General features: G+C 42.1%; 1 protein-coding gene across 1 annotated transcript; it reads left to right on the top strand.

The window, feature by feature from the left end:
* The first annotated feature begins 4780 nt into the window (after positions 1-4780).
* On the top strand, positions 4781-24587 carry LOC121437803 (NADPH-dependent 3-keto-steroid reductase HSD3B3-like). Its single transcript, XM_041637865.1, has 4 exons — positions 4781-4819; positions 6728-6883; positions 7095-7164; positions 23776-24587. Exons 1-4 carry the CDS (start codon positions 4781-4783, stop codon positions 24585-24587), a joined length of 1077 nt encoding a protein of 358 aa, XP_041493799.1.
* The last annotated feature ends 1094 nt before the right edge of the window (positions 24588-25681 follow it).

Raw genomic sequence — 25681 nt, 5'->3', positions numbered from 1 at the left:
GTGAGCTATGAAAGTGCTGTCTTCAGCAATAAGACCTTACCATCAGTTTGTGGAGAGCAACCAACAGCCTTGCCATTAGCCAGGGCTATTTATAGATTGCCATGGGGCTCCAGTGACCAACAACCAAACTGGATTATAGGTAAACCATTTCCAGTACTGGTGGTTTCATTTGGTGGTGTGAGATGTCTAGTTGGGGTTTTGACTCCCCTGCTAGTGGTGATTCCAATTTAGAATTATTTATGTATGTTATATTTTTAGAAGTTTCAATACAACCCCTCAAATGGCACTCTAGTTTTAGCTATGCTGCCCAGTATTTCTTCCCTTGTCTCTTTCCTCCCCTCCCCACTTCATTATGCCTTTCTCTACCCCTCCCCACTCATCCATAACTATCTATTCTATTTCCCCTTCCCAGGGAATTCCTTCCCTCATCCCAATTCCTGGTCTATACCTAACCTCTGTGGTTATAGTGATCATAGCCTGCTTACCAAATATTTAACAGCTAATGTATAAACAAGTACCATATTTATCTTTTGGGGTCTGGGTTACCTCACTCAGAACAACTTTGTTTCTAGTTCTGTCCATTTACCAGCAAACATTTTTATTTACATTGAGTAGGGTTGGATCTGGGAAAAGCTAAGGGGAGGGAGTTGCAGGTGGATAGGATCAAAATACACTCTATGAAATTTCAAAGAGTCAATAAAATAGTTTTAAAAAGAGTTCAATCCATATGAATTGCATGTGTAAAAATAGCATAACAAATTAAGATTATCTGCCAAGGAAATTGTTGAACTGTGGTAAGCCCATATTTCTATATGGTGTGGCAGCCAGGCTCTAAAGCCATAGACCCCACCTGAGGATGGTCACTAGTTTACCAGACAGGTAGTGGCAACCTATCAAAAGGTCAGGACGTTGTTGCTCTGATGATGGCAAGAGGGTGGCCCTTTGTTCCCAGCCGCCCAGCTATTTTACACCCAAAATAATCACACAGAAACTGTATTCATTAAAATCACTGCCTGACCCATTATCTCTAACCCCTTATTGGCTAACTCTCACATATTGATTTAAATTATTTCTAATAATCTGTATATATTACCACAAGGTCATGGCTTACCGGGAAAGATTCAGCATGTCTGACCTGGTGGCTCCATGGCGGCCCTCTCTGACTCTCTGCTTTCTTCCTCTTAAAATTCAGTTCTGGCTTCTCTGCCTACATAAGTTCTGCCCTATAAGGTCAAGCAGTTTCTTTATTGATTAACCAATGAAAGTGACACATAAACAGAAAGACCTCCTACAACATTTCCCCTCTTCTGTTTAAAAAGGAAAGGAAGGCTTTAATATTAACATAGTAAAATTACATATAACAAAACAGTTATCAAGCAAGAATTACAGTTACAATATTTGTATCTATTTTATCTTTTATAATAACAAAGGAAAACTATAGCTATAACTATCTACCTATTCTTCAATTCCATCAAAGATTCCAGAAGAATATAATATTACCTAAGTAAACAGGAAGTGCATTGTAAGCATCTTCAAAAACTCTAGAAATGACAGAGATATCTCAGTGCCTGGATAGTTACCCATAATTCTTTTGTACTAGCCATCTTCAGCCTACAGGCCCATAGTTTTCAGCAGATGTTTCCAGGAAGCAGTAAATCTCAAAGACAGTTCAGTCACTTTTTTCTGTGTCCTGCAGGATGTCTCACAGACTCTTTTATGAATCAGGAACCCCAAAGGATCATCCTACATTTTGACAAGTTCAGCAGTCATCTCTCTGTGGGTCCTTCATGTCCAGTTTATGCAACAGTCCAGGCAAGAGCAGTTTATTGCCCAAATGGCTAACCACCTCCATAAAGAGTCTCTTTGATGCCCATCATCCTCAGGAAGTAGCTTGGTGCTGCCAAGAGCAGATGTGTCTCATTGTCGTGAAAAGTCCTACTTTATTAAAACATTTTAAATGCCATATTCTGTAATCTTTGAAAGATATGAAGAATGCCTATCTGAAATATATGTATGCACATCTAGAAAAATCTAACTAATGTGACTACAAACTTGACTATTATAGATGATTACCTATTAACCTATATTTCTTAATTATACATTACATTATTAAATGAGCTACACAATACTTTAATCAAAATCAGAAATATATATACATATAAAAATGACCTTAAATTTATATTAATAAAGCAAGATTCATACCAATGCAAATTATTCATATCTATATAATATCTCCCGTTAAATGTAAAAGAACATTTATAAATAATATATGGGAATATGGGCATAGATTTATCCATACTGCTTTGTGCTAATTGGGGGCACTGTTAATCAGGTCTTTCATGCTGTATCCAATGTGCTAGGTTCATCACAGTCACCAGTTGGGCAAATTAATTTCTTGAGGGTGTTCACAACAACCTTTCAGGAGGGCGTGATATATCAAACCATATTTTCTGAGAGGCAATCCACAGGTTCTCATCTTCTGTGAAAACAAAAGAAGAACCTGTCTTCCAATGCATCATATACTTAGACCCAAATTCTGAAGACGTAATAACTTTATAATATTCATGCTGGTTTAATTTAGCAGCCCACACAATGAAACATCTCTCTGTACTTAGCTCCTTCACAGTCACAAAATTTAAATAAAACACAATAATATACAGAATCCAGACTCTCTGTGCATTTTCCCTTTTTACATATCTCTTTTATATTTTCTTTAATCTATGATTATCTGTACTCAGTCTCTTTAAAGACTTTAACCTTTTTTTTTGGTATGGACTTTGGTTTATTGATACAAATTTTAGGTCAATTTTGTTTTTTTTTTCTTTTTTTAAACTTTTTTTTATTGAGAAAAGGAGAATAAAACAAGTTTCCACCTCCTCCGAGACTCCCATTTCCCTCCCCCCCTTTTCCCCCTCCTCCCACCCTTCTCCCCCTCCACCCACTCCTCTCCCCATCCCTCTCCAGTTCAAAGAGCAGTCAGGGTTCCCTGCCCTGTGGTAAGTCCTAGGTCCTGCCCACTCCGTCCATATCGAGGAAGGTGAACATCCAAACTGGCTAGGCTACCACAAAGCCAGCACATTACATAGGATCAAAACCCCGTGCCATTGTCCTTGGCTTCTCATCAACCCTCATTGTTCGCCATGGTCAGAGAGTCCAGTTTTATCCCATGCTTTTTCAGTCACAGTCCAGCTGGCCTTGGTGAGCTCCCAATAGATCAGCTCCACTGTCTCAGTGGGTAGGTGCACCCCTCGTGGTCCTGACTTCTTTGCTCATGTTCTCCCTCCTTCTGCTCCTCATTGGGACCTTGGGAGCTCAGTCCAGTGCTCCAGTGTGGGTCTCTGTCTCTATCTCCATCCTTCACCAAATGAAGGTTCTATGATGATATGCAAGATATTCGTCAGTATTGCTATAGGCTAGGGTCATTTCAGGTTCCCTATCCTCAGCTACCCAAGGAACTAACTAGGGACCTCGGCTTGGGCACCTGGGAGCCACTCTAGGTTCAAGTCTCTTGCCAACCCTAAGGTGGCTCCCTTAACTAAGAATTGTGCTTCCGTGCTCCCCTATCCAACCTTCCTTTATCCCAATCCTCCTTTTTCCCCAAGTTCCCCCCATCCTCCCCTTCTCCCTTTTCTCTCCCCATCTCCCCTTCCCCCCATCCCACCCCCAAGATCCCAATTTTCTCCCCAGCAATTTTGTCTACTTCCCATAGACAAGAGCATTTGTTCAACTATGTTCATCGCAGTATTATTTGTAATAGCCAGAACCTGGAAACAACCTAGATGTCCTTCAATGGAAGAATGGATGAAGAAAGTGTGGAATATCTACACATTAGAGTACTACGCTGCGGTAAAAAACAATGACTTCTCGAATTTTGCATGCAAATGGATGGAAATAGAAAACACTATCCTGAGTGAGGTAACCCAGACCCAAAAAGATGAATATGGGATGTACTCACTCTTAATTGGTTTCTAGCCATAAATAAGGGTCACGGAGACTTTACCCTTTTTTAAAGCACTAACTTTATTTTATGACTCTCTATATTCTTTTTCTTCTCTCTCCCAAGCCTCCGTACATTTATCCAACATTGTGACCCATTTAGAGATTTTTTATTTCTGAATCTGTCCTTATTTTATTGTCTTTAATTCTCTACTGCCTTAAAGAATTTTCAAAATACTAAGCAGCTTGGTTGTGGTTTCCCTGGATGTTGGCTCCACCTCTCTCCAATTTCAAAATGGTGGACATACCATTTCTGCTAGTTCTGTGGCTGCCAGGTAGGAGCCACACTTATCACTTTAACTCTGAGAAATGAGCATGCAGCACATAAACCCTTTTTGTCTTAGTTACAACCAAATCTGCCATACAGAGCACTGCACATCCAAAATAATCACACAGAAAATGTACTAATTAAAACACTGCTTGGCCATTATCTCTAACCTCATATTGACTAACTCCTACAACTTGATTTAACCCATATCCAATAATCTGTATATATTACCACAAGGTAGTAGCTTACTGGAAAGATTCAGCATGTCTGACCTGGTGGCTCCATAGTGGCTCTCTTTGTCTCTCTGCTTTCTTCATCCCAGAATTCAGTTCTGTCTTCTCTGCCTACCTAAGTTCTGCCCTATCAGGTCAAGCAGTTTCTTTATTGATTAACCAATGAAAGTGACACATAAACAGAAGGACCTCCTACAGCTGGTGCTCTTGCAGAACACAGTTTTATCTGGTCCAGGGAGGTGGAGCACAAGCACACATGTTAGGAGCTGAGAGATGGTGAACTATGCCTGGGCAGAGGAAGCCAGAGGAGACTCTGGTGGAGGTTTGTAGAGGTCCTGACATGCAAATTGGTCATCCGACCTGGGTATAGGGGCGAAAGACTAATCGAACCAATGGTGCAGGATAATTCTGTATCCTGTCAATTATGTTTTAAATAAATGCTGATTGGCCAGTAGCTAGGCAGGAAGTAGAGGCAGGACAACCAGACAGGAAGCAGAGGCAGGGCAACGAGAACAGGAGTATTCTGGGAAGAAGGAAGATCTCTCTGCAATCCTGGTCCGACACCAAATATGCAGAATGTGACCTGCCCTGTTGAAAAACATACCAAGCCACGTGGCTAACATAGATAAGAATAGTGGGTTAATATAAGTTTTAAGAGCTAATACAAAGCCTCAGCTAATGGGCTAATGAGTTTTATAACTTATCTAGACCTTCTTTTATAACTTATGGGACCTAACGACTGTGGGAACCAGACAAGACAGAAACCCCAACAAGCAGGCCCTCATGTTACATTGCTCCTTCTTTGTTATTTGGAGGATGCCTGATAGAAATGCTAATTCAAACCTATGTGACAGCTAGCATACACAGCAGACAGGTAGTTGTGGATGTGACCGAAAGCCACTCACCTGGTTACCTAGGAGAAAGAATGCTAATGTATTTCCCCTAAGTTAAGTTTTGGTATAAAGACTGTTTGGAGAAAAAAGTGAGAGGAATTCTTCAGGATGTGAACTCAGGACTTCATGAGGGACCACTGAGAATCTCCCTCCCGATAAAACCATGTGAGAGGGAAAGCAAATGTAATCTCAAATAAAACCCCGGTATTACTGATTAGAGAGACCCAGTTGAAACAGTCGTGCTGAAGCCTGACAGCTTTGGTGACTTTGGATGAGAACAGTTCCACAGGCTCACATGCTGCAGGAGGACCTTTTCGCTCCTTCAGCCAATAGCCATTGAAGTACAAGCCCACTGTGCTGCATGAATGCCTTCCGCTCCTTTAGCCAATAGCTGTTAAAGTAGCAGCCCACTGGGGGCGTGGTCTATTTATCTTTTAAAAAGAGCAGCAAGCCTCTGCCTGCTCTCTTGTTCCAGCTCTTGGTTCCAGCTCCTGCTCCTGTTCCAGCTACTAGGCTCCTTTCCTGGCAGTTGGTGTATTGTGAGTTTTACCTCCCAAAATAAATACACCTTTAAATACTAACTGGTGTGGGATTGTTTTGTGCATTATCTGGCGCCCAGCATTTGGTTTTAGAACCAACCTGCACCCCTCAATCCTCTGGCTCAGCTGCCTGCCTCTGGCTCAGCTGCTTGCCACTAGCTCGGCTTGGCCAGCTCAGCCTGGCACGAGCTCTCCCTCAGCTGTAACCTTCACACCTCCGGGAATCCACAGATACAGACAGTCTCTGCTAGCCTAAATTTGATCTATACTGAGCAGTTTTTAAGTTCCCCCTTGCAACTTGAGTCACAGAGCTCACAGCCAATCTTATTAAGACAGGGTAAGATGGTTTTGAAAAAAACTCTTGCCTGTTAAAAATAATCTCTCAGTTATTCTAGGCCTTAGTCAAAGTTGGTTGCTTCAATGCTGAAAGCATGACTTTGGGTGATTGCCTAAGTAGCCAGTTGTCTCTGAGATTTGTTGCATGTTTTGGTAGTTGTTTGATTGCACTTCCTAATTACTCAGGTAACATTATTTCCCTTCTCGGATCTTCTATGGGGTTGAAGACTGGGTAAATGTAGCAACTTTCCTTTCATTACTTGTTCAGGTTATTTATTATGCAAGACTTGGGCTAGTTAGGATAGGATATTTGTTCTTATTGTATATAATTTTGTAGTAGGTTTAAAATGCTCTTACTTAAACAAAAGGGGGAGGTGCTGTGGGAGGACCTTCTGCTCCTTCAGCCAATAGCTGCTGAAGAACGAGCCCACTGTGCTGCAGGAACGCCTTCTGCTCATTTAGGCAGTAGCTGCTAAAGTACAAGCCCAATGGGGCGTGGTCTATTTATCTTTTAAAAAAAAGCAGCAAGCCTCATCCCACTCTCTTGGTTCTGGCTCTTGGTTCCAGCTCCTGCTCCTGCTCGAGCTACTAGGCCCCTTTCCTGATGGATGGTGTATTGTGAGTTTTACCCCCCAAAATAAATACCCCTTTAAATACTAACTGGTGTGAGACTGTTTCTTGCATTACTCACATGCTTGAATCCTTGGTCCCCATTGGTTTTGAAATGTTGGAAAGGGAGTAGGATATGTGGCTTCTTTGAGGAGGGGTCTCTGAGGGTAGACTTTGAGCAGCTGCTGCTCCTATAGCAACCTCTATTTCCTCTTTCCAGATCTTTCCAGAAGGGAGCTCTCTCTGCTGTGCTTGCTGTCATCCAGATCTCCAACACCTGGAAACAAAACGTAAGTCCAGTTAAATGTTTTCTTTTGTAAATTGCTTTGGCAGTGAAGTCTCCTGACAGCAATACAAAGTAACTAATTCTGTGCCTTGTAGGAAAGTTTCTGGTTCCATGAGTGAGCTTCCTGTTTGTTGCTCCCACAGTAGGTATCTTTATACTATGAGACAAGCAATAACCGATTTTGGCAATGATTGCTCTAGCTCTTCTGACCCTCTGTTCTGGGGGGCTCAATGACTTAAATACAATTGAAACAATTAAAGAATTGTTTTCTGTTCTATTTTCTCTTCATCACAGGGGTAGAGAAAGGGAGTCTCTCTGGGGAAGGGCTCTTGGAGGACATTTGAGATAAGTGATTGTGTTTGAAATTGAAGGAGTCATGCTCTCAGATTTGGCTCCTAATATTTATAAACAGTGCATAACAATTTACCCAGGACAAGGAGCAGGCATATCTTCTGCTAACATTGCTCAGCTCACTACTCACTCACTATACAAATCTTCTCAGTTCACCACCTCCATGTGTGCTCCATAGTTGAGGGCACTGCCCTCATAAATGCCATTGATGAGTGTCATTCAGCTCTTTTCTGTGTTGAGGGGGTATGCCCTATTTCACCTATATATCAACAGTGTCTGATCAGGTAGGCAACTAAGAGTGAATAAAGAGAAAAATAAGGTACAGAACATGCAGATTTTTATCAAATATCTGGCATGAGTAGGAAAGAGGCAGAATTCTTTTAACATAAATATGAATTTAAAGTATGGTTGAACATGAGCAAGTTGCATGATCATGAGGAGAATTAAGAAACAGAAGGTTGCTGGGAGTCTACAGCCAAAGCACTTAATCACTATACTATATATAAGAGAAATAGGAGAGGGAAGCATATGGAAGGAGGAAAAGAATGGGGGAAGCTGACCCTTTTACTGGCTTTTGGGACCCTGCTCCTTATACTGGGTCACCTTGTCCAGCCTAGTTCCTCCAAGGCTAGCCCTTCTGGCAGCACCTCCCACTCCCTATAGTGGTTTCTTAACCACTTCCTCTTGTCTCAGGCTACCTTCTCTGAGAATCTCCAGCATACTAGACAGAGTTGCCTACTGGTTCAGGGGACCTCTCCCTGTTGACTATGGTTCTTTAACTTACTGATCATCCCACTGGTCTGTCTAGACTCCAGCAGAACACCTGAGACCTTTGCACCAAAAACTGCAAAAATCTAAATTGGGGTCAAAATGAGTATTGCCTGAATTTGCAGGAGGCAAGACCAAAAGAAGACAATATCCATAAAGAAAGACCCTTGGGTTCCATGTCCAGTATGTTCCAACTGGCTTAGGCAGTCCTATCCCTATGGCCTTACTGTTATGGTAAAACTAAAATGCCACAGGTCCCTGAGTGGTGGTAATGGGCAATGGGCCAGAGACCATGGCGGGCCACTAAGGCAGCCAGTCCCAGGCAGGGAGCCATGTAGTGGGTGAGAGACAGAGACCTATTAGGCATGCTGTAATGGTAAAAGTAAAAATGCTGCGGATCCCTGGAGGCTACAGCAGCAGAAGTGCTGCAGGTCCCTGAGCAGTGGCAGTGGGCCATGTGGTGGCAGGCAGTGAACAGCCAGGCCCAGGCAGGGATGGTGCAGTTCCCCGAGTGGCTGCAGAAGCCACAAAGAGAGACAGAGAGGTGGGCATGCGATGAGACCATGCCACAGGTCTCCTAAGGTGGCTGGTCCCAGACAGTGAGCCATGTGGGGGCACGCAAGACACAGAGACATGGATAGGCATGTCATGCAGAGTGAGGTTGGATATTTATTTAGTGGGTTATGGAGAGGAAAAAGAAAATGTAGAAGGGGGAAGAGCAGAGAGGCAGAGAGAGAGAGAAAGAGAGAGCAAGAAGGAAGAGACAGAAGGGAGAAGCGAAAAAGTGGGGAGAGGCAGAAGCTGCCTCTTCAAGAAGAAGATAGAAAAGGAAGGGACTCAGACTGGAAGCTAAGATAAGCTTGCTTCTGAAGACAGGGGAGGGACTGGGCGTGGCTTGTCTCTTAAAGGGACAGGACAGATCATTACATTCCCATCTCATTTTTATACTAAAAAGGCAGGAGGTTAGGCACTACAGGTTAAAGGAATTGGAGCAGCAGATTCTCAAGACTGCTTCCTGCTTGTTTGTGGGCATCATATTTGGGGGGAACCTGAGAAGGCTGGGTGCTAGTCACATCCTGGCATAGCTGGTCTCTTTGCTTCTGTCAAGTGCTTGTGGTATGGGAATGTCTGGTGTTTGTTTAAGGTATTGGAGGAACAGAAGACAAAGTTAAGTTTACGGAAAAAAATTAGGACCACGGAATTGAGGGGGCTGTATCTGACCGGTTTAAGGTGGATCCTTCAATTCCACTCCCTGGAACTCACAAGAATTCTTTGGGTTTCTGAAAAACAAATTTTAGACATATACATTCTATAAACAGTAGCATATTTATGTCAGAATGACCGTGACAGATATTTTTGCACAATGAAAAGTATTTCTAAGACTATGGAAGGCAACATGAGAGAGAAATTTGATAACTTGTATTCTTCCTCACACCTTTATAACTTGCAAATCTTGTATTTATATTTTACCAAACTTTGTTTGGTGGTGTTGTCCATTTAAACTGACAAAACTGCTCAGCTGCCATACTGCATCAGAGATTTTGAGAAGGATACAATTTTACTTGAGTTATTGATTTAAAATGACAGAGAACTTACTTGGTTGTCACCTAGAGCAACTCTTCAGGGTCCTCCATGGTTGCTGAAGGCCATATTTGCCTTTTGCTGTTTAGCACGAGGCCTGCCAGGCTCCAGAACATCCTTTGGGCTAAGAATCTGTAGGAAGACAAGCCAATCTTGACCTGAGCAGGTAAGCTATCGATTCCAGCGATTCTACCCATGTCTGGAGATCTTTAGTTTAGATGAAAGGCAGTTTTCCCCAGTGGTCAGTGCTTGGCAGTTGAGCAAATTGCAGATAGATGTTGCTGTGTGTCCATTTGTCTTCTGTCTTCTTTGGAGGAGGTAGAGTGCTGTTAGGAATCAACCTGTTTCTTTTTGTTATGAAAAGTTTTTTTTAATAATTAAATTTTTTTTTGATATTTTGAAACAGGGTTTTTCTGTAGTTTTTGGTTCCTGTCCTGGAACTATCTCTTGTAGACCAGGCTGGCCTCGAACTCACAGAGATCCACCTGTCTCTGCCTTCCAAGTGCTGGGATTAAAGGCGTGTGCCACCACTGACCGGCCAATAATTAAATATTTAAATGGCATATTTCCCAGATCTCTAGGCAGTTAAGGGCTGTTTATCAGGTATAACTACAGTATAGAACCTGCTGGAGAGCTGTGTCTGAGCTTGGCTATACTGACTTTTAACTTAACAGGTAATATTTATACTCATAAAAAGAAAGAAAGAAGAAAAAATTGCTTGCAACAGAAGGTTAACGGCAGGACTGGCAATAGTATAGAACATATTAATAGATTTTATATGAGGGTTGGATTAAATATAAAGTATTTTTGTAAGAGAATTGAAAGTACATACCAGTTTAAAACATGAGATTATTGTTTTTGTAGTCCGAAATGAGATGCAAGGAACAGATAACTCTAACATTTAATAGTAAACATAGGCTCATTCAAGTCACATGTATGAACACACATACATACACACAGAGAAAACAGGGATTGGGTGAGGTGGATGCTCTTGGTAGGCCCTACAAAGACATGCCACTGCACAAAACACATATGCAACAGAGTCAACAAGAGCAATTTAGAGACAAAAACATAAGTAAATGTGGGAATAGGGAGGGTATACCTCAGTAAAGATGGTAGGACTTGGTCCCTTGAGCTGAATCTCAGTGAAGTCACCTGACCTCACGTAAGATGGTGGTAAGGTTACCCATGTAATAGAGCTAACACTGGGGAACCAAGCAGGATATACCTCAGTAAAGATGGCAGAACTTGGTCACCTGACGTGGCTCTCAGCCAAGATGGTTGCAAAGTCACCTGACCTAAGATAAGATGGTGGTAAGGTCACCTGACCTCAGTCAAAATGGCAGCAGTCACATGTTGCATGGAAAAGCCACAATTTTTGAGTTGCGGGGATTTTAAGCTTAATAATAAGATATACCTAGAAGCATGATCTGCCCTGTTGCTGAGCCGCCATGCCACAAGCCATGGTAGAAAATGAAAGGCTGGAATTGAAAACAGCCACTTCATGGATCCAACCACACTTATTGGCAGCAGCAGTGGTGGCGGAGGCAGTTTGAGGAAACTCCTTCCATTTGCCTGTGTGCTGACAGTAGTTAGAAAGCTCCCATGAGAGTATAGCCAGTGGGACACCAGCAGTGTGAGTGTAGGAGCTGAAGAAGTAGGGCATTAAGCCCTGTGGTTTCACGACCTCTAAAAGGCATCCTTCCCAGGGTGGGTATAGATGGCTTGCTACCCATAGCTGAAACTGTAAAAACCTGTGACACCACAAGACCCACAGTGAGATGTCTCTCCACTATAGGCAGGGTGTGAATTGCCATGAACATCACAAGACTTGTGGGAAAACATCCCCTGCCCCCTAGTGGCATGCTAAAGCCTGACTCGATCCAGTCAGGAAGCCAGAGAGGCCAAAGGCCACTCTGAGCAGCCTTTACCAAAACAAAAGCAAAAACAAGCAACAGGGCAGGGAAAAAAAGAAAAGAAAAAGAAAAAAAAGAAAGAAAACCCAAGGAACCCTGGGCCTCCTTTTGAATGCACTGTACAGTGTATGCAGTGCTAGCATGGGAGGGCTGACCCCAGGCCATCCAAATACAATTTTAGCTAAGGGAAACAAACCAAAAATGAATGTCAGCAAAGGGCACAATCCTCCATGGTTGGAGGCTGTCCCCCCATTTCTAGGAACACCAGAATATTGCCAGGAGCTCAGTGGACAATTTCTCAGATTCAGTAAAAATATTCGGAGAAATGGTTAAGTTGAAATTGCTCTGTAGAAATTGTGCTCAGACATATGGAACACGTGGCTATTGTAGAAAATATACCCAGTTCCCCGGATGGCTGCAGCAGGCAATGAGGAGAGACAGACAGATGGGCATGCCAAGAAACAACACTGCAGGTCTCCAAAGGAGGCTGGTCCCAGGCAGGGAGACACGTGGCAGCAGGCAAGAGACAGACATGGATAGGCTAGGCACACCATGCAGAGTGAGGTTGGATATTTATTTAGTGGTTATGGAGGGGGAAGGGAGAAGAGGAGAAAAGCAGAAAGGAGAGAGAGAGAGACAGAGAGAGAGAGAGAGAGAGAGAGAGAGAGAGAGAGAGAGGAGAGAGATAGACAGAAGGGGAAGGGGAGATGTGGGGAGAGCCCTTTTCAAGAGGGATAGAGAAAAGGAAAGGACTCAGGCTGGAAGCTGAAGATTAGCTTGCGTCGGCAGATAGGGAGGTAGTGGATGTGGCTTGTCTCTTAAAGGGACAGGACAGATCATTACACACACAATGCAGAGAAAGTGAGTATTTATTTAGTGGGTAATGGAGGGGAAAGGGAAAGATGGGTAGGTGAGAAGAGCAGAGAGAGAGGCAGAGAGAGAGAAGGAGAGAGAGGAGGGGAGAAGGGGAGAAGTGGGAAGAAGGGAGAGAAGCAGAAGCTGCCTCTTTGGGAGAGAGAGAAAAGAAGGACTCAGGCTATAATCAGAGGGAAGATCTGCTTGCCTCAGCAGGTGGTGGTGGTGCAGGGGGCGCAGTTGTCTCTTAAAGGGACAGGACAGACCATTACACTTACTATTTGTGGCATCTATGGCCTCACTCTTCAGCTGTCTCCACGTGTTGGCTGTGAGTCCCCTCTACAGGGATTTCATGTTCCTGGCACCTCTAACATCATGGGGTCTATACTGTACCCTCTCTTCACCATCATAACCTCATGCATCAGTCTCTCAGAGACTCCCTACAAGAAATCTAATCCTTCAGCTACCCATTCCTCTGAGTTCACAGTCTTTCATTAAAATATACGTAAAAGACTTCATGATTCCAGAACTCTCTGGAAAACTAGCATTTTGTAAATGAAGCCAGGTTCTGCTGAAAATCCAAGCAGTGGTCAGAGCCCCTTAGACCAAGGCTGCAGCTGCCTCTAAGAGTCTGGACCTAGGAAAACACTTCCCTAGGCAACCCCATATGAGTACAGCACCCTGTAACTCTCTCTTTGAATGGACTTTCAGATGCACTCAGCTTTACGCAATGGAGCCTGTGAACAAGAAACATGGTGTTGCATTGAAATTCCCTGTCCCCAACTAATTAGCCCATTTCTTTTGAGTCAAGTTTTATTCAAAATTGTTTGAAGATAAAGCGAGACAGAGACAAAATCTTTGTCAAAACCTATCATCTGGCCCAATAAAGTCATTCACATTTGAAATGATACAGTTTATATTGAAATAGTAGTCTTCACTGTCCACACAGCTTAGCATTCTGGCCATCTGGTGGTTTCCCACAGATCGTGTGTTAAGATAATACAGTTTCCATGATAAGATTCTTCTTCTTATCCTCCTCCTTCTCCTCCTTCCTTTTTTGATTTTTGTTCATTTTGGTTTTGTTTTATTTCTTTGTTTTGTTTGATTTTTTCAGTTTTTCTTTTAAATTTGTTTTTTGTAGGGGAGGTTGCAAGGGTAGAGGGTGCAAGGAGACAGGGAGATGAGCGAGATCAGAATGCATGATGTAAAACCCACACAGAATCAGCAAAAGATGATATGCTTTTGGTAGCCTAGGAATTCTTTAGCCTTTTTTGTGGTGAACTATGAAGAGAATAAAGCTAGAAGTTTGACCTTCAAAGGGCTAGACTATGACCTTCAAAGCCACCTTACTACAGTTTCCCAAATGCTATCACTGTCGGTCTTTCAGGTTGTGGCATTGGTTGTTGCTGGCTGCTTTTACACAGCTTTGTTTAAGAATCAGGGAGAAAATAAATTGAGGGTCTGAAGAGACAGCTCAGTGGTTAAGAGCATTCACTCCTCTTACAAAGAGCCATGTTCTGTTCCTATCATACAGAGAGCAGGTCTCAACTATCAATCTAAGAACACAGCTCTCATTTTAAAAGAAACTTAAGTTTGTTCTGAAGCCATTTTGAGTGACCATGACCTCAAACATGGATTTAGTTAACTCCAAAAGCCATGTTCTGACATGGAAGCAGTTTCACAGGCTTTTTATTAATAATTGTAGAAAACAAGGAAAGTCATACATCAAGACAACTTTAAAATACATTGGTGAGTAGACCAGAAAGGCAGGTAGAATGAGACATGGGATGCTATTCTGTAGACCTAAGATGCTATCTGATGACATTCTTAGCTCTTGGATTGGTGGAAGTTTAAGTTTTGCTTAGATAATAACTATTAAGAGATTATTACTTATTATCACAAGATGTTATTTCTAAGTAAATAGCTTATTTATTATCACTAGATGTTGGTTCAGATACAGAGCAATACAAGAAATGGATGTCTCATAAAGCTAAAACTAGCCCAAGTTAAAATATTTAGCTCCTGAACCAACAAAATTCCAATCTCTCCACAGGACTGAGATTCCAACTGGTCCATCAGTCTCTGCAGATACACACACACACCTACCAGGAGGTTTTTGTTCACAATCAGACATAGCTTCCATTCGGGAATTTTCATTCACACAACCACCTATAATTCCAGTTCTAGGAAATCCAATGCCCTCTTCTTCTGGCTTTCAAGGACACCAGGTACACATGTGGTGCACAGACATGCGTATCAACAGGTAAAACACTCCACATGTCAATTGAAATTAGACACTCCTTATAAAAATTTGATCTCACACAAGATGTTTTACAACATCCCTGTGTAAAAACAAAACGAGACAAAAGTACCTGGGATGAGAGCGCATGAAGAATGAGGAAAAGGCCTAGAGGACAAATCTCAACAACTCGCTCAGCCCCAGGTCTCCCCACGATCAGAACCAGCAGGCACTGTTCTGGGTGATCAGGGTGGACAAAGGTGGGATTTCTTGATGTAGCGGTAAAACAAGCTGCCAGTGAGTTCTGCAAATGGTAGAAAGGACAAACACAGAAGACAGGTTTCTCTTGTTTCACTGGCAGATGCCTCCCCCAAGATGGAGCCAAATTCCTGGGCTGACACTTCAATTCTTCCCTTGGAGTTCAGCAAATTTCTTCACCTGAAAGTGAAATTTTAGGCTCTAAGGATGGTGGGAGAGTTATTTGACAGCTGTAACCTGGTGCACATGCTCTACCTCCCACAAATCTCTGCACCTCACCTTCCTGCAGCACAGTCCTGCATTTGAATATTTGCTGGTGTACAGGCACAGCTGCAGTGGAGTGACAGGGTTTCCTAGGACTCCGGATACCTGAGGGTCATGGGACCTCTCAGGGACAGTGAAGCTGAGAGCCTGGGGCCAGCCCTTTCCTTCATATCGGTGGCCTCCTTGACTGGAGGGCTGAATGTTAACACCTATAGGACTGCCTAGCACTCCTGCATTGAATTCTACGTGTTTCCCAGGTGATGGTGAGTTTGAAACTCATTTGCAGCCACTGAACATCACAGTGGGGACACATACACCCAGAAAAGTCAGAGCCTCAATCAAGACCACACTCTGTTGATACACATCTGCCTTGCTCACTTCCTAGACACTGCCCCTTCCCTCTTAGCTTCCATGACATTTATGATAACATACTTAAACCCTGAGTCTTCACTGCTTTAATATGTTAACCAAAGCTGGGTGTGGTAGTGCACACCTTTAATCCCAGCTCTCAGGAGGCAGAGGCAGAGGGACCTCTGTGAGTTCAAGGTCAGCCTGGTCTGAAAGAGCTAGTTCCAGGACAGGTTCTAAAAGCTACAGGCAAACCCTGTCTTGAAAAACCAGAAGAAACAAAAAGAGTAAAACAGTAACCAATTGTAGAAGGAGCAGCAGGCCTGTTTTTTTATCCCGCCTGGCTCCCGCTTGGTTAGCTTTACACCCGAAATAACAACGCACAAATTGTATTCATTTAAACACTGCTTGTCCCAATAGCCCTAGCCTCTTCTTGGCTAACTCTCATAACTTGCTTTAACCCATATCTAATAATCTGTGTAGCACCACAAAGTGGTGTCTTACTGGGAAAGATTTAGCATGTGTGACCTGGGGGCTGGGTCCATTGCCTCTGCCCTGGAGAGGAGACACATGGCATCTGAGCTCACTTCCCTTCTTCCCAGCATTCTGTTCTGTATACTCCACCCACCTAAGGGCTGGCCTATCAAATGGGCCAAGGCAGTTTCTTTATTAACCAATGAAATCAACAGATTGACCCACATCAACCAATGGCTAACATATGAAGAGAACATTGGAACTGACGCAGGACTTGTTTCTGGCCCTGCTTCATGCTAGCCTTCCTCGGGTCAAATATCAAAAGCTAGATGGATGACTTGTGAAATTCCTCGCTGTGCAGGATCTGGACTGATGATTGGCAGGGAACACAGAAGGCGTTCATCCTTACATGGCATTGGATCGCCAGCCCTGCACCTGGCTGCACCATATATTTATGGAGTGAACTCTCCTCCAGGGCTATAAATGAGATAGACATCTGAACCATGAGATAGCTCTATCACAGCTAATAATTTGTTCAGGACATTATGGAACCTTGTATGGATCCGTACTCTGCCTTGTTCAGATAACTTGTCCTGTGGTGTGGAGCGTGTTGTGAATAAAATTACAGCATCAAATTACCTACAAATATCATGGTCTCCAGTCTGTGTTCATTTACATAGAAAACTCCTGTTACAAGTGGGACACCAGATGTAGGCAGAGTGAGTAAATCCTGCCTGCATCCCACAAGGGCAGTGGCAAATGGAAGCACGTTAGAATGTGCTTTGAGTCAGAGGTGCTGACTTTGAAAGCTCAGACTGGCCGCAGTGAACTAAAACCTGTAAGTCACTGGGGACTCTGAAGGGAAAACCACAGAGCCTGGCACTAGACTACTCATCCTGAGTTGGCAAGCTGTGAGGGAGTGGAAGGATCCAGATTCTCAAGGAAAGCTGAGGAGGAGTAACGTGGAGAATTTTCTGGTTAGTGAGATGAGTGGGGAATGGAGGTCAGAGAGGCAGGGAGTAAGGCAAACAGTCAGAGAACAGACAGAAGGATAGGTAGGCACGCCTGCCAGGCCTGTCTCCCAGTCCTCTTCTTGCCTGTTAGTGGAAATCAAACAAAAGAACTGCACAGACTTTATTTATGACCTCCCCATTTGGAGAGCATATGTGAAACAAAGCCTCCAGTAGCCCACAGGCAATGCATCAGAAACCCTATAATGTATGTTCATATTTTCCATTTCCTTAGGAATATATATAAATTTTATGGTTTGTACTCCATGCCCAAGAAAGAAAAGAGGCAATTAACTAACAGATCCTAAGGAATCCCCATCCCTGTTTGCTAAAATAACCATTCAGGCTACTCCAAAGTAATGGCTCAGTGGGTAAGGTACCTGTTGCCAGACCTGGTAACCTGAATTCTGTCCCTGGGACCCACATGTGTAAGAGGGAGTTGCTCACTCATCCCAGCCACCCAGCTAGCTTAGACTCGAAATAATCACACAGAAACTGTATTAATTAAATCACTGCTAGGCCCATTAGCTCTAGATTCTTAATGCTAACTCTTACATATTAATTTAACCATTTTTATTAATCTGTACATCACCATGAGGTCATGGCCTACTGGCAAAGTGTCAGCATGTCTTACTCTGGTAGCAGCTCCATGGTGTCTCCCTCTCCACCTTCCTTCTCCCAGCATTCAGTCTAGTTTTCCCCACCTACCTAAGTTCTGCCCTATCTATAGGCCAAGGCAGTTTCTTTATTCATTAACCAATAAAAGCAACACATAGACAGAAGGAACTCCCATACCATTTCCCCTTTTCTGTTTAAATAAAAAAAGAAGGTTTTAATTTTAACACAGTAAAATTACATATACCAAAACAGGTATCAAACAAGAATTACAGTTACAATATTTATATCTACTTTATCTTTTATCATAACTAAGGAAAACTATAACTATAAATTCATTAACTCCATCAAAGACTCCAGAAGGTTATAATATTACCTAAGTAAACAGGAAGTACATTTTGAGCAACTTCCAAAATTCTAGAATTGACAGAGACATCTCAATACCTGGACTGTCACCCAAAGTTCTTCTGTACCATTGGGGCATCCAATATTCAGCCCACAGGCCCATAGTATCTAGCAGACTTTTCCACAAAGCAGGAAATTTCAAAGACAGTTCCACCTATATTAGCAATTTTTCAGTCACTTTCTTCTGTGTCCTGCAGAATGTCTGGCAGACTCTTTCATGAAGCAGGAATCCCATAGGACCATCTCACCTTAGGCAACTTCATAAGTCATTTCCCTGCGGGTCGTGAATGTCCAGTTAAGCAGTCTAGGTAAGAGCAGTTTCTTGCCCAAATAGGAAGCAAACTCCATAAGGAGACTTTTTGATGCCCATCATCTTCTTGAAGTAGTTGCTGCTGCCAGGATTAGATGTGTCTCATTGTCATGCAAAGTCTTAATTTCTTAAATATTTCAAATGCCATATTCTAAAGGTCTCTGAAAGATTTAAAGAATACCTATCCAACTGAAATATATCTCTATACATCTAGAAAATCTAAGTAGCATGGCTACAAGCCTGACTATTATAGATGAGTATCTATTAACTTATATTTCTTAATTATACACTACATTTTAAAATGAGCTACAGGAACACATACCTTAATCAAGATCAGAAATACATACTCATATAACAAAATTAACCTTAAATTTATATCAATAAACCAAGATCCATACCAATGCAAATTATTCATCTCTATTGCATATCCCCTTTAAATGTAAATAAACAATTATAAACAATATTTGGGATTATGGGTATAGTTCTGTCCATACTGCTTCCTGCCATTTGGGGGCACTGTTAATCAGGTCTTTCATGGTGTATCCTGTGTGCTAGGTTCATCTCAGTCAGCAGATGGGTAAAGTAATTTTTTGAGGGTGTTCACGGCAAACTTTCAGGAGGGCATGGTCTATCAAACCATATTGGTCTAAAAGCAACACACAGGTTCTCATCTTCTGTGAAAACAAAAGAAGAACCTCTTTTCCAAAGCAACATATCCTTAGGCTCAAACTTTGGAATCAAGACACCTTTATGTTGGTTTAACTTAGCAGCCCATACAATGAAATATCTCTCTGTACTTAGCTCCTTTACAGTCAAAAAATTTGAAGATATTATAATATACATAATCTAGACTCTCTGTGACTTTTCCATCTTTACATGGCTTATTTTTATTTACTCCTTTTAATATATAACTGTCTGTACTCTATCTCTTCAAAAACTTTATCCTGTTTCTTAAAGCATTAACTTTATTTTATGGCTCTCTATACTCTTTTTCTTCTCTCTTCCAAGCCTATGTAAATTTATCCAACATTATGATTCATCTGGATTTGTCTTTTTTTGAGATTTATTTATTTATTTATACAGTATCCTGCCTGTAGTCCAGAAGAGGGCACCAGATCTCATTATAGGTATTTGTGAGTCACCATGTGGTTGCTGGGAATTGAACTCAGGACCTCTGGAAGAGCAGTCAGTGATCCTAACCACTGAGCCATCTCTCCAGTCCTGGACTTGTCTTTATAATATATCTGTAATTATTTTCTGACCAGAAGTACTTTTCAAAATGCTAAGTGATTAATAATCTAAGCTGTGACATTTCTAGGCTACATACAGTACTTCCTTCTTGCCATGCCCATTCCAACATGGCAGAGCTGCTCATTGCTCTGAGAGTCATACACACTGCCCCAGTTTCAGGCACACAGCTGGTCCACATTGCCATCAAGAAAGCTGCAGTAGAGTGTTCGCAATCCCCATCCAAATGCTCAGTATCAAGATCTCCTGCCTAAAAGAATCAGAGATCATGCCAGCAGGGCCCAGAAAGTTCCCATTTTAAGACAGTGCAGCTTTTTTCCTGCTAACACTGAATCAAGTAAACTTCCTTTAAAGGAGCCATGCCTCTGCTTGCTTCTAGCAAACAAAGCCCATTCAAGAAAATGCCACTAGCAAACTGTGCTTAACTCTGTTCTTTTGTGTCTAGAATTAATTTTTAAGCTTTCTCAGGTTTTTATGTGGATTTTAGTTGGCCACATGGGCGCCAATTTGTATGAGGAAGTCGCTTGTTTGTGTTTCACAGCATCAAATCAAAAGGGAATTAAAAGACACACCCACAAAGATTTCTCCAAAGTTACAAATATGTCTATGCTCAACTAGTGAAATCCTAGAATTCTTAATTCAACTCACATACTTCCTTTCACCAGAATGTGGCAGAAGCCTTTTCTACCAGCACATTTAGTCTGGGGAATTCTAGAGTTCAGCTTTCTGCTACATTCCAAACCTGTCTGTGTAGCTCCCTGCTGCTTTCCAAACCTTTCTGTACAGCTTTCTGCTGCATTCCAAACCTGTCTGTGCAGCACCCTGCTGCATGCTGCATTTCAAACCTGTCTGTACAGCTTCCTGCTGCATTCCAAACCTGTCTGAGCAGCTTCCATGCTGTGGTCCAAACCTGTGTGTGCAGTTCTGGCAAGTTCAGCAGTAATTTTTCTGTAGATCTTGCATGTCTAGTTTATACAGCATACCAATAGTCAAACATTCCAGAAAAGAGCAGTTTCGTGCCAAAATGGCTAGCCTTGTCACTTTCTCCCTAAAGGCAGGGATAAATAAGGTAGAATCAGGCAGATGCAATGTAGCTGTCGAAAGAGAAGGAAGCCAGCCTTACCGGTAAACCACAGCCTCATAGCGATACACAGATTAATAGAAATTTAATTTAAGATGTAAGAGCTATCTAGGAATACACCGGAGCCATTGGTCAAACAGTATTGTAATTAGTATTGTTTTGTGTGATTATTCAGGTCTGGGTGGTCAGGAAAAAAAAAAGCACAGTCTCTGTTTAGAACACCTTATGTCTCAATGGGACTCTAAAAGCCAGATGAGCCTAGACAGATGTTCTAGAGTTTCTAAAAGACCAGAGATGCCAGCCCATTCATCATACCCAGAAAACTTTCAATTGCCATCAATGAAGAAAACAAGATATTACATGATAAAACCATAATATTTAAGCAATATCTACTATAAATTGAGCCCTGTAGAATGTGATAGAAGAAAAACCCCAACCCAAGGAGTTTAACTACACCAAAGAAAATACAAGGAATATATAATTCCAGGACAGCAAAACAAAAGAGGGAAAGCCACAAAACATCACCAAAAAAAAAAAAATAACAGAAATAAACAAACACTGCTTAATGATATCACTCATGAAAGAGACACAGACTAGCAGAATGGATATGAAAATCAATAGATTTTCTTTTTCTGCTGATTCAGAAACATATCTCTGTATCAAAGATACACATCACTTCAGGATAAAAGGATAAAAAGGGATATTCCAAGAAAACAGACCTAAGAGGCAAACTGGTATACTTACTTTAATAGATGACAAAATAGACCTGAAACCACAACTAATCATAAGATAGAATGAAATACATGGCATACTCATCAAAGGAAAATCCACCAAGAGGATATTACAGTTCTTAACATCTAAGCGCATAGGCACCCAAGTTCAAAATGAACATTACCACAGCTTGAGTCACATACTGACCCTTACACTCTGATACTGGGAGACTTCAATAACCTACCCTCACCCACAGACAAATTGTCCAGACAAAAATTAAACAGTGAAATGCTCAGTCAACTGACCTTAGAAACCAAATAGAAACCAAAGAGATATTTACAGAACATTTCATGCAAACACAAAAGAATGTACCTTCTTCTCAGAACCTCCTGGAATTTTCTCCAAAATTGACCACATACGTGAACAAAAAACAAGTCTCAACAGATACAAAATTTTTTTAAATAATACCCTGTATCCTGTCTGACCACCACATAGTAAAACTGGCTATCAACAACAACAGAAAGCTTACAAACTCAAGGAAGCAAACAACTCTCTACTGTATAAAAAACAAGACAGAAAAAAAGAAAGAAATTTAAAAATTTTAGAATTGAGTGAAATGAAAACACAACATATCCAAATATAAGGGATACAATGAAACCATTCTGGAAAGCATTTTCATAGCACTAACTGCCTATATTTTTTTTTTAAAAAAAAAGAATATCACACTAGTAAGTTAAAGCACACCTGAGAGCTCTAGAGCAAAAAGGAAAAATACCTAACAGGAGTAGCAAGAAATAAGCAAACTTGGTGTTGAAATAAATAAAAGAGAAACAAAAACTACAAGAAACCAAGAAACATAGAGTTGGTTCTTTGAGACAAGCTACAATATTAATAAATCCTTATACATATTAAACAAAAGGCAGAGAGGATATCCAAATTAACAAAATTATAGCTGAAAAATTATAACAACAGACAGTAGGGAAATCCTGAGAATTAAAGGATTCTTTAAAAACCTGTACTCCAATAAATTGGAAAAAATAAAGAAAAAGAATTTTCTCAATACATAAGATAAGATAAACAATTTAAACAGATCCATAACCTCTAATGAAATAGAAGCTATCATCAAAAGTCTCCCAACCAAATAAGAGCCCAGAGTCAGATAGTTTTAACACAGAATACCCAAACCATATAAAGTCCCACAAAGAAAAAGAATTACACAACAATTTCCTTCATGAACATAGATGCAAAAATTCTGAATAAACTACTTGCAAACTGAATCAAAGAGCACATCAAAAAGATCATCCACCATGATCAAGTAGGCTTCATCTCAGAGATGCAGGAATGGTTCAACATATATAAGTCAATATAAGTAAACCCACCATATACACAAACTCAAAGTCAAAAACCACAGAACCATTTAATTAGATGTAAAAAAAAAGACTTTTGACAGAAAACAACAACCCTTTGTGATTAAAGATCTGGGACACAAGGGTCATACCTAAACATAAAAGGGCAATTTATAGCAAACCCAGAGCCAACATCAACTTAAATGAAGAGGAACTCAAAGCATTTTCACTAATGTCAGGAACAAGACAACATTATCCACTCTCTCCATACCTACTCAGTGCAGCACCTGAAGTCTTGACTAGAGCAACAGCACAACTGAAGGAGATCAACGGGTACATCTTGAAAAGGAAGAAGCCAAAACATCTTTATTTGCAGATAGTATGATAGTCTACTTAAGTGATCAAAAAATTCCACCAGAATACTCCTAAAGCTATGAAACACTTTCAGCAAAAAAGCAAGAAAGCAAACTAAGACTCAGTGGCTCAGTGGGGCAGGCCTTGTCTAACATAAGGAAGAACCTAGGTTTGATCCCGAGCACTGAAAAGTAAGTACATGAGGAGAGAGAGAGACACACACAGAGAGAGAGAGAGAGAGAGAGAGAGAAAGAGAGAGAGAGAGGGAGAGTTTTATGAATTCAGAAACCTAGAAATCTCTGTTTTCCAGAATCTAATTTGTGGCTATAGAATGGCGATTTGAGTCAAGATCAGGTAAGAAGGCATTTGGGTCTGTAGCGGCCCTTCCAGTGGGGTTGAAAAGGAGATGAAGCTGATGCCATAGCTACAATGGGCCCTTTGGTTTATTTCCTGTCGGTAATGGCAAGCTTTCTGTGAGCAGGTACTCAGCTCCTGTTGGATGCTTGTGTGGAAGCCAGTGTTCCAGTCTTCATCTACAGCAGCTCAATGTCCGTGGCTGGACCAAACTCCTACAAGGAGATCATCCGGAATGCCTGCGAGGAAGAAAATCACGAAAGCAAGTGGTCTGATCCATATCCATACAGCAAGAAGATAGCTGAGAAGGCAGTGCTGGCAGCTGATGGGCACACCCTGAAAGATGGCGGCACTTTGCATACTTGTGCCTTAAGACTCCCATTCATCTATGGAGAAGGAAGCCAAACAGTTTTGGGCTTAATGAATAGAGCACTTGAAAACAATAGCGTTATTTGGCATATTTCGAAATTCTCTGTGGGCAACTCAGTGTATGTGAGCAATGGGGCCTGGGCACATGTTCTGGCTGCCAGGGGCCTACGAGACCCCAAGAAGTCACCAAACATCCAAGGACAGTTCTACTACATCTCAGATGACACTCCTCACCAAAGCTATGATGATTTATATTACAACCTGAGCAAGGATTGGGGCTTCCGCCTCTATTCTGGTTGGAGCCCTCCCCTGCCCCTGCTGTACTGGCTTGCCTTCCTGATGGAAGTGGTGAGCTTCCTGCTGCGTCCAATCTACAACTACCAGACTCCCTTAACCCGCTACAGGGTCACAGTATTAAATAGTGTGTTCACCTTCTCCTACAAGAAAGCTCAGCGAGATCTGGGCTATGAGCCACCTGTCAGCTGGGAGGAAGCCAGGGAGAAAACTTCAGAGTGGATTGGGTCACTAGTGGAGCAGCACAAGGGGACACTGAACACAAAGACTCAGTGATGTGACGATGGCAGGGACATGTCCCTGGGTGCCTTCAGGAAATATTTGTCAGGTCCTCCAGTAGGGACAGAGGCACAACTTAGGTCCTGCTGCCCCCTTTCACACAGAGACCAACTCAGTCTCTTCTCAAGTCACCACAGCTTTGCCGGTCACTGGCCCAGCCACAGGCTTTCCTCAGCACCGGCCCAACTGCACATGGGCTGTGGCGCCTCAGCTCCTAATTCCAAACTATTCAGACCCCATGGACCTGAGAGCTCTCTCGTTTGGTTTCACCTACCCACTGAAAGCACAGGTTGTCCTTGCGAAACTCCATTGCTTTATGAAGCTCCATCAAAGCAACAATAAATATTTGGCAATGCCTCACTTGTAGAAGTTATTTTTCTCTTCTATTCCCCTACTTTGTCTGGACAAGGCCGTGCTAGGATCAGAAAGGGATTAGAGATCTTAGGTGGACAGAGGAAAATCAGGGCAGGGTGAGGGATATGAGACTAATCTGCCGTGGCCTACACGGCCTGGCCTTGCCTACACTGACTGGGGGTGCCGAGATTGAGATACGGAGGCTTCTTTTCAGTTAGAAGAACAGCAAGCTATATTCTGCCCAGCAACCTTTTATAGCTCTACTGCTTCTGTGGAGAAACACCAGCCAGAAAGAACACAAACATCCTTGCCAATTACAGACCACAAGGAAGTTCTGCTGTCAGTCAGGGGGAGTATGGGCAGCTGGATGACAACACTACTCCATGCCCCTTGTCTCAGGGGTGTCCTAGATGACTAGATTACTGTATTTAATGGAATAGGGAACAACCCTGGGAGAAGCAAGGCTAAAGTCACAATGGCTCCAGGAGATTCTCTAGCGGGGACAGGAGGAGACTCCCTCCAATGAACGTTCTCAGAGTTACAGCTTTCCTCACAGCTAAACCTACATGTCTGTCTGATGTTTGTGTTCCAGTTTTCCTGTAAAATTGTTGGGAGAAGAACAGTGGGCAGAGGCTAAGAATGTTTCTCTCCCTAGCTCTGGACAGAACTGTAAAGAAACCCACTTCCCCTGGCAACCTAATGCCTCAGAGTTTTCTGTTTCTAAAGCACAGAGAATT

This window comes from Microtus oregoni, unplaced genomic scaffold (genome assembly GCF_018167655.1).
Source record: "Microtus oregoni isolate MIOR12 unplaced genomic scaffold, Mior012 000054F_ref0000373, whole genome shotgun sequence".
NCBI lineage: Eukaryota > Metazoa > Chordata > Mammalia > Rodentia > Cricetidae > Microtus > Microtus oregoni.
This window is presented reverse-complemented; position numbering and strand designations above follow the sequence as displayed.

Coding starts and splice junctions, on each gene's coding strand:
- LOC121437803 (XM_041637865.1), top strand. CDS start 4,781: ATGCCTGGGCAGAGGAAGCCAGAGGAGACTCTGGTGGAG. Junction 4,820..6,727: donor CAGAGGAGACTCTGGTGGAG/GTTTGTAGAGGT, acceptor CTGCTCATTTAG/GCAGTAGCTGCTAAAGTACA. Junction 6,884..7,094: donor TTCCTGATGGATGGTGTATT/GTGAGTTTTACC, acceptor TCCTCTTTCCAG/ATCTTTCCAGAAGGGAGCTC.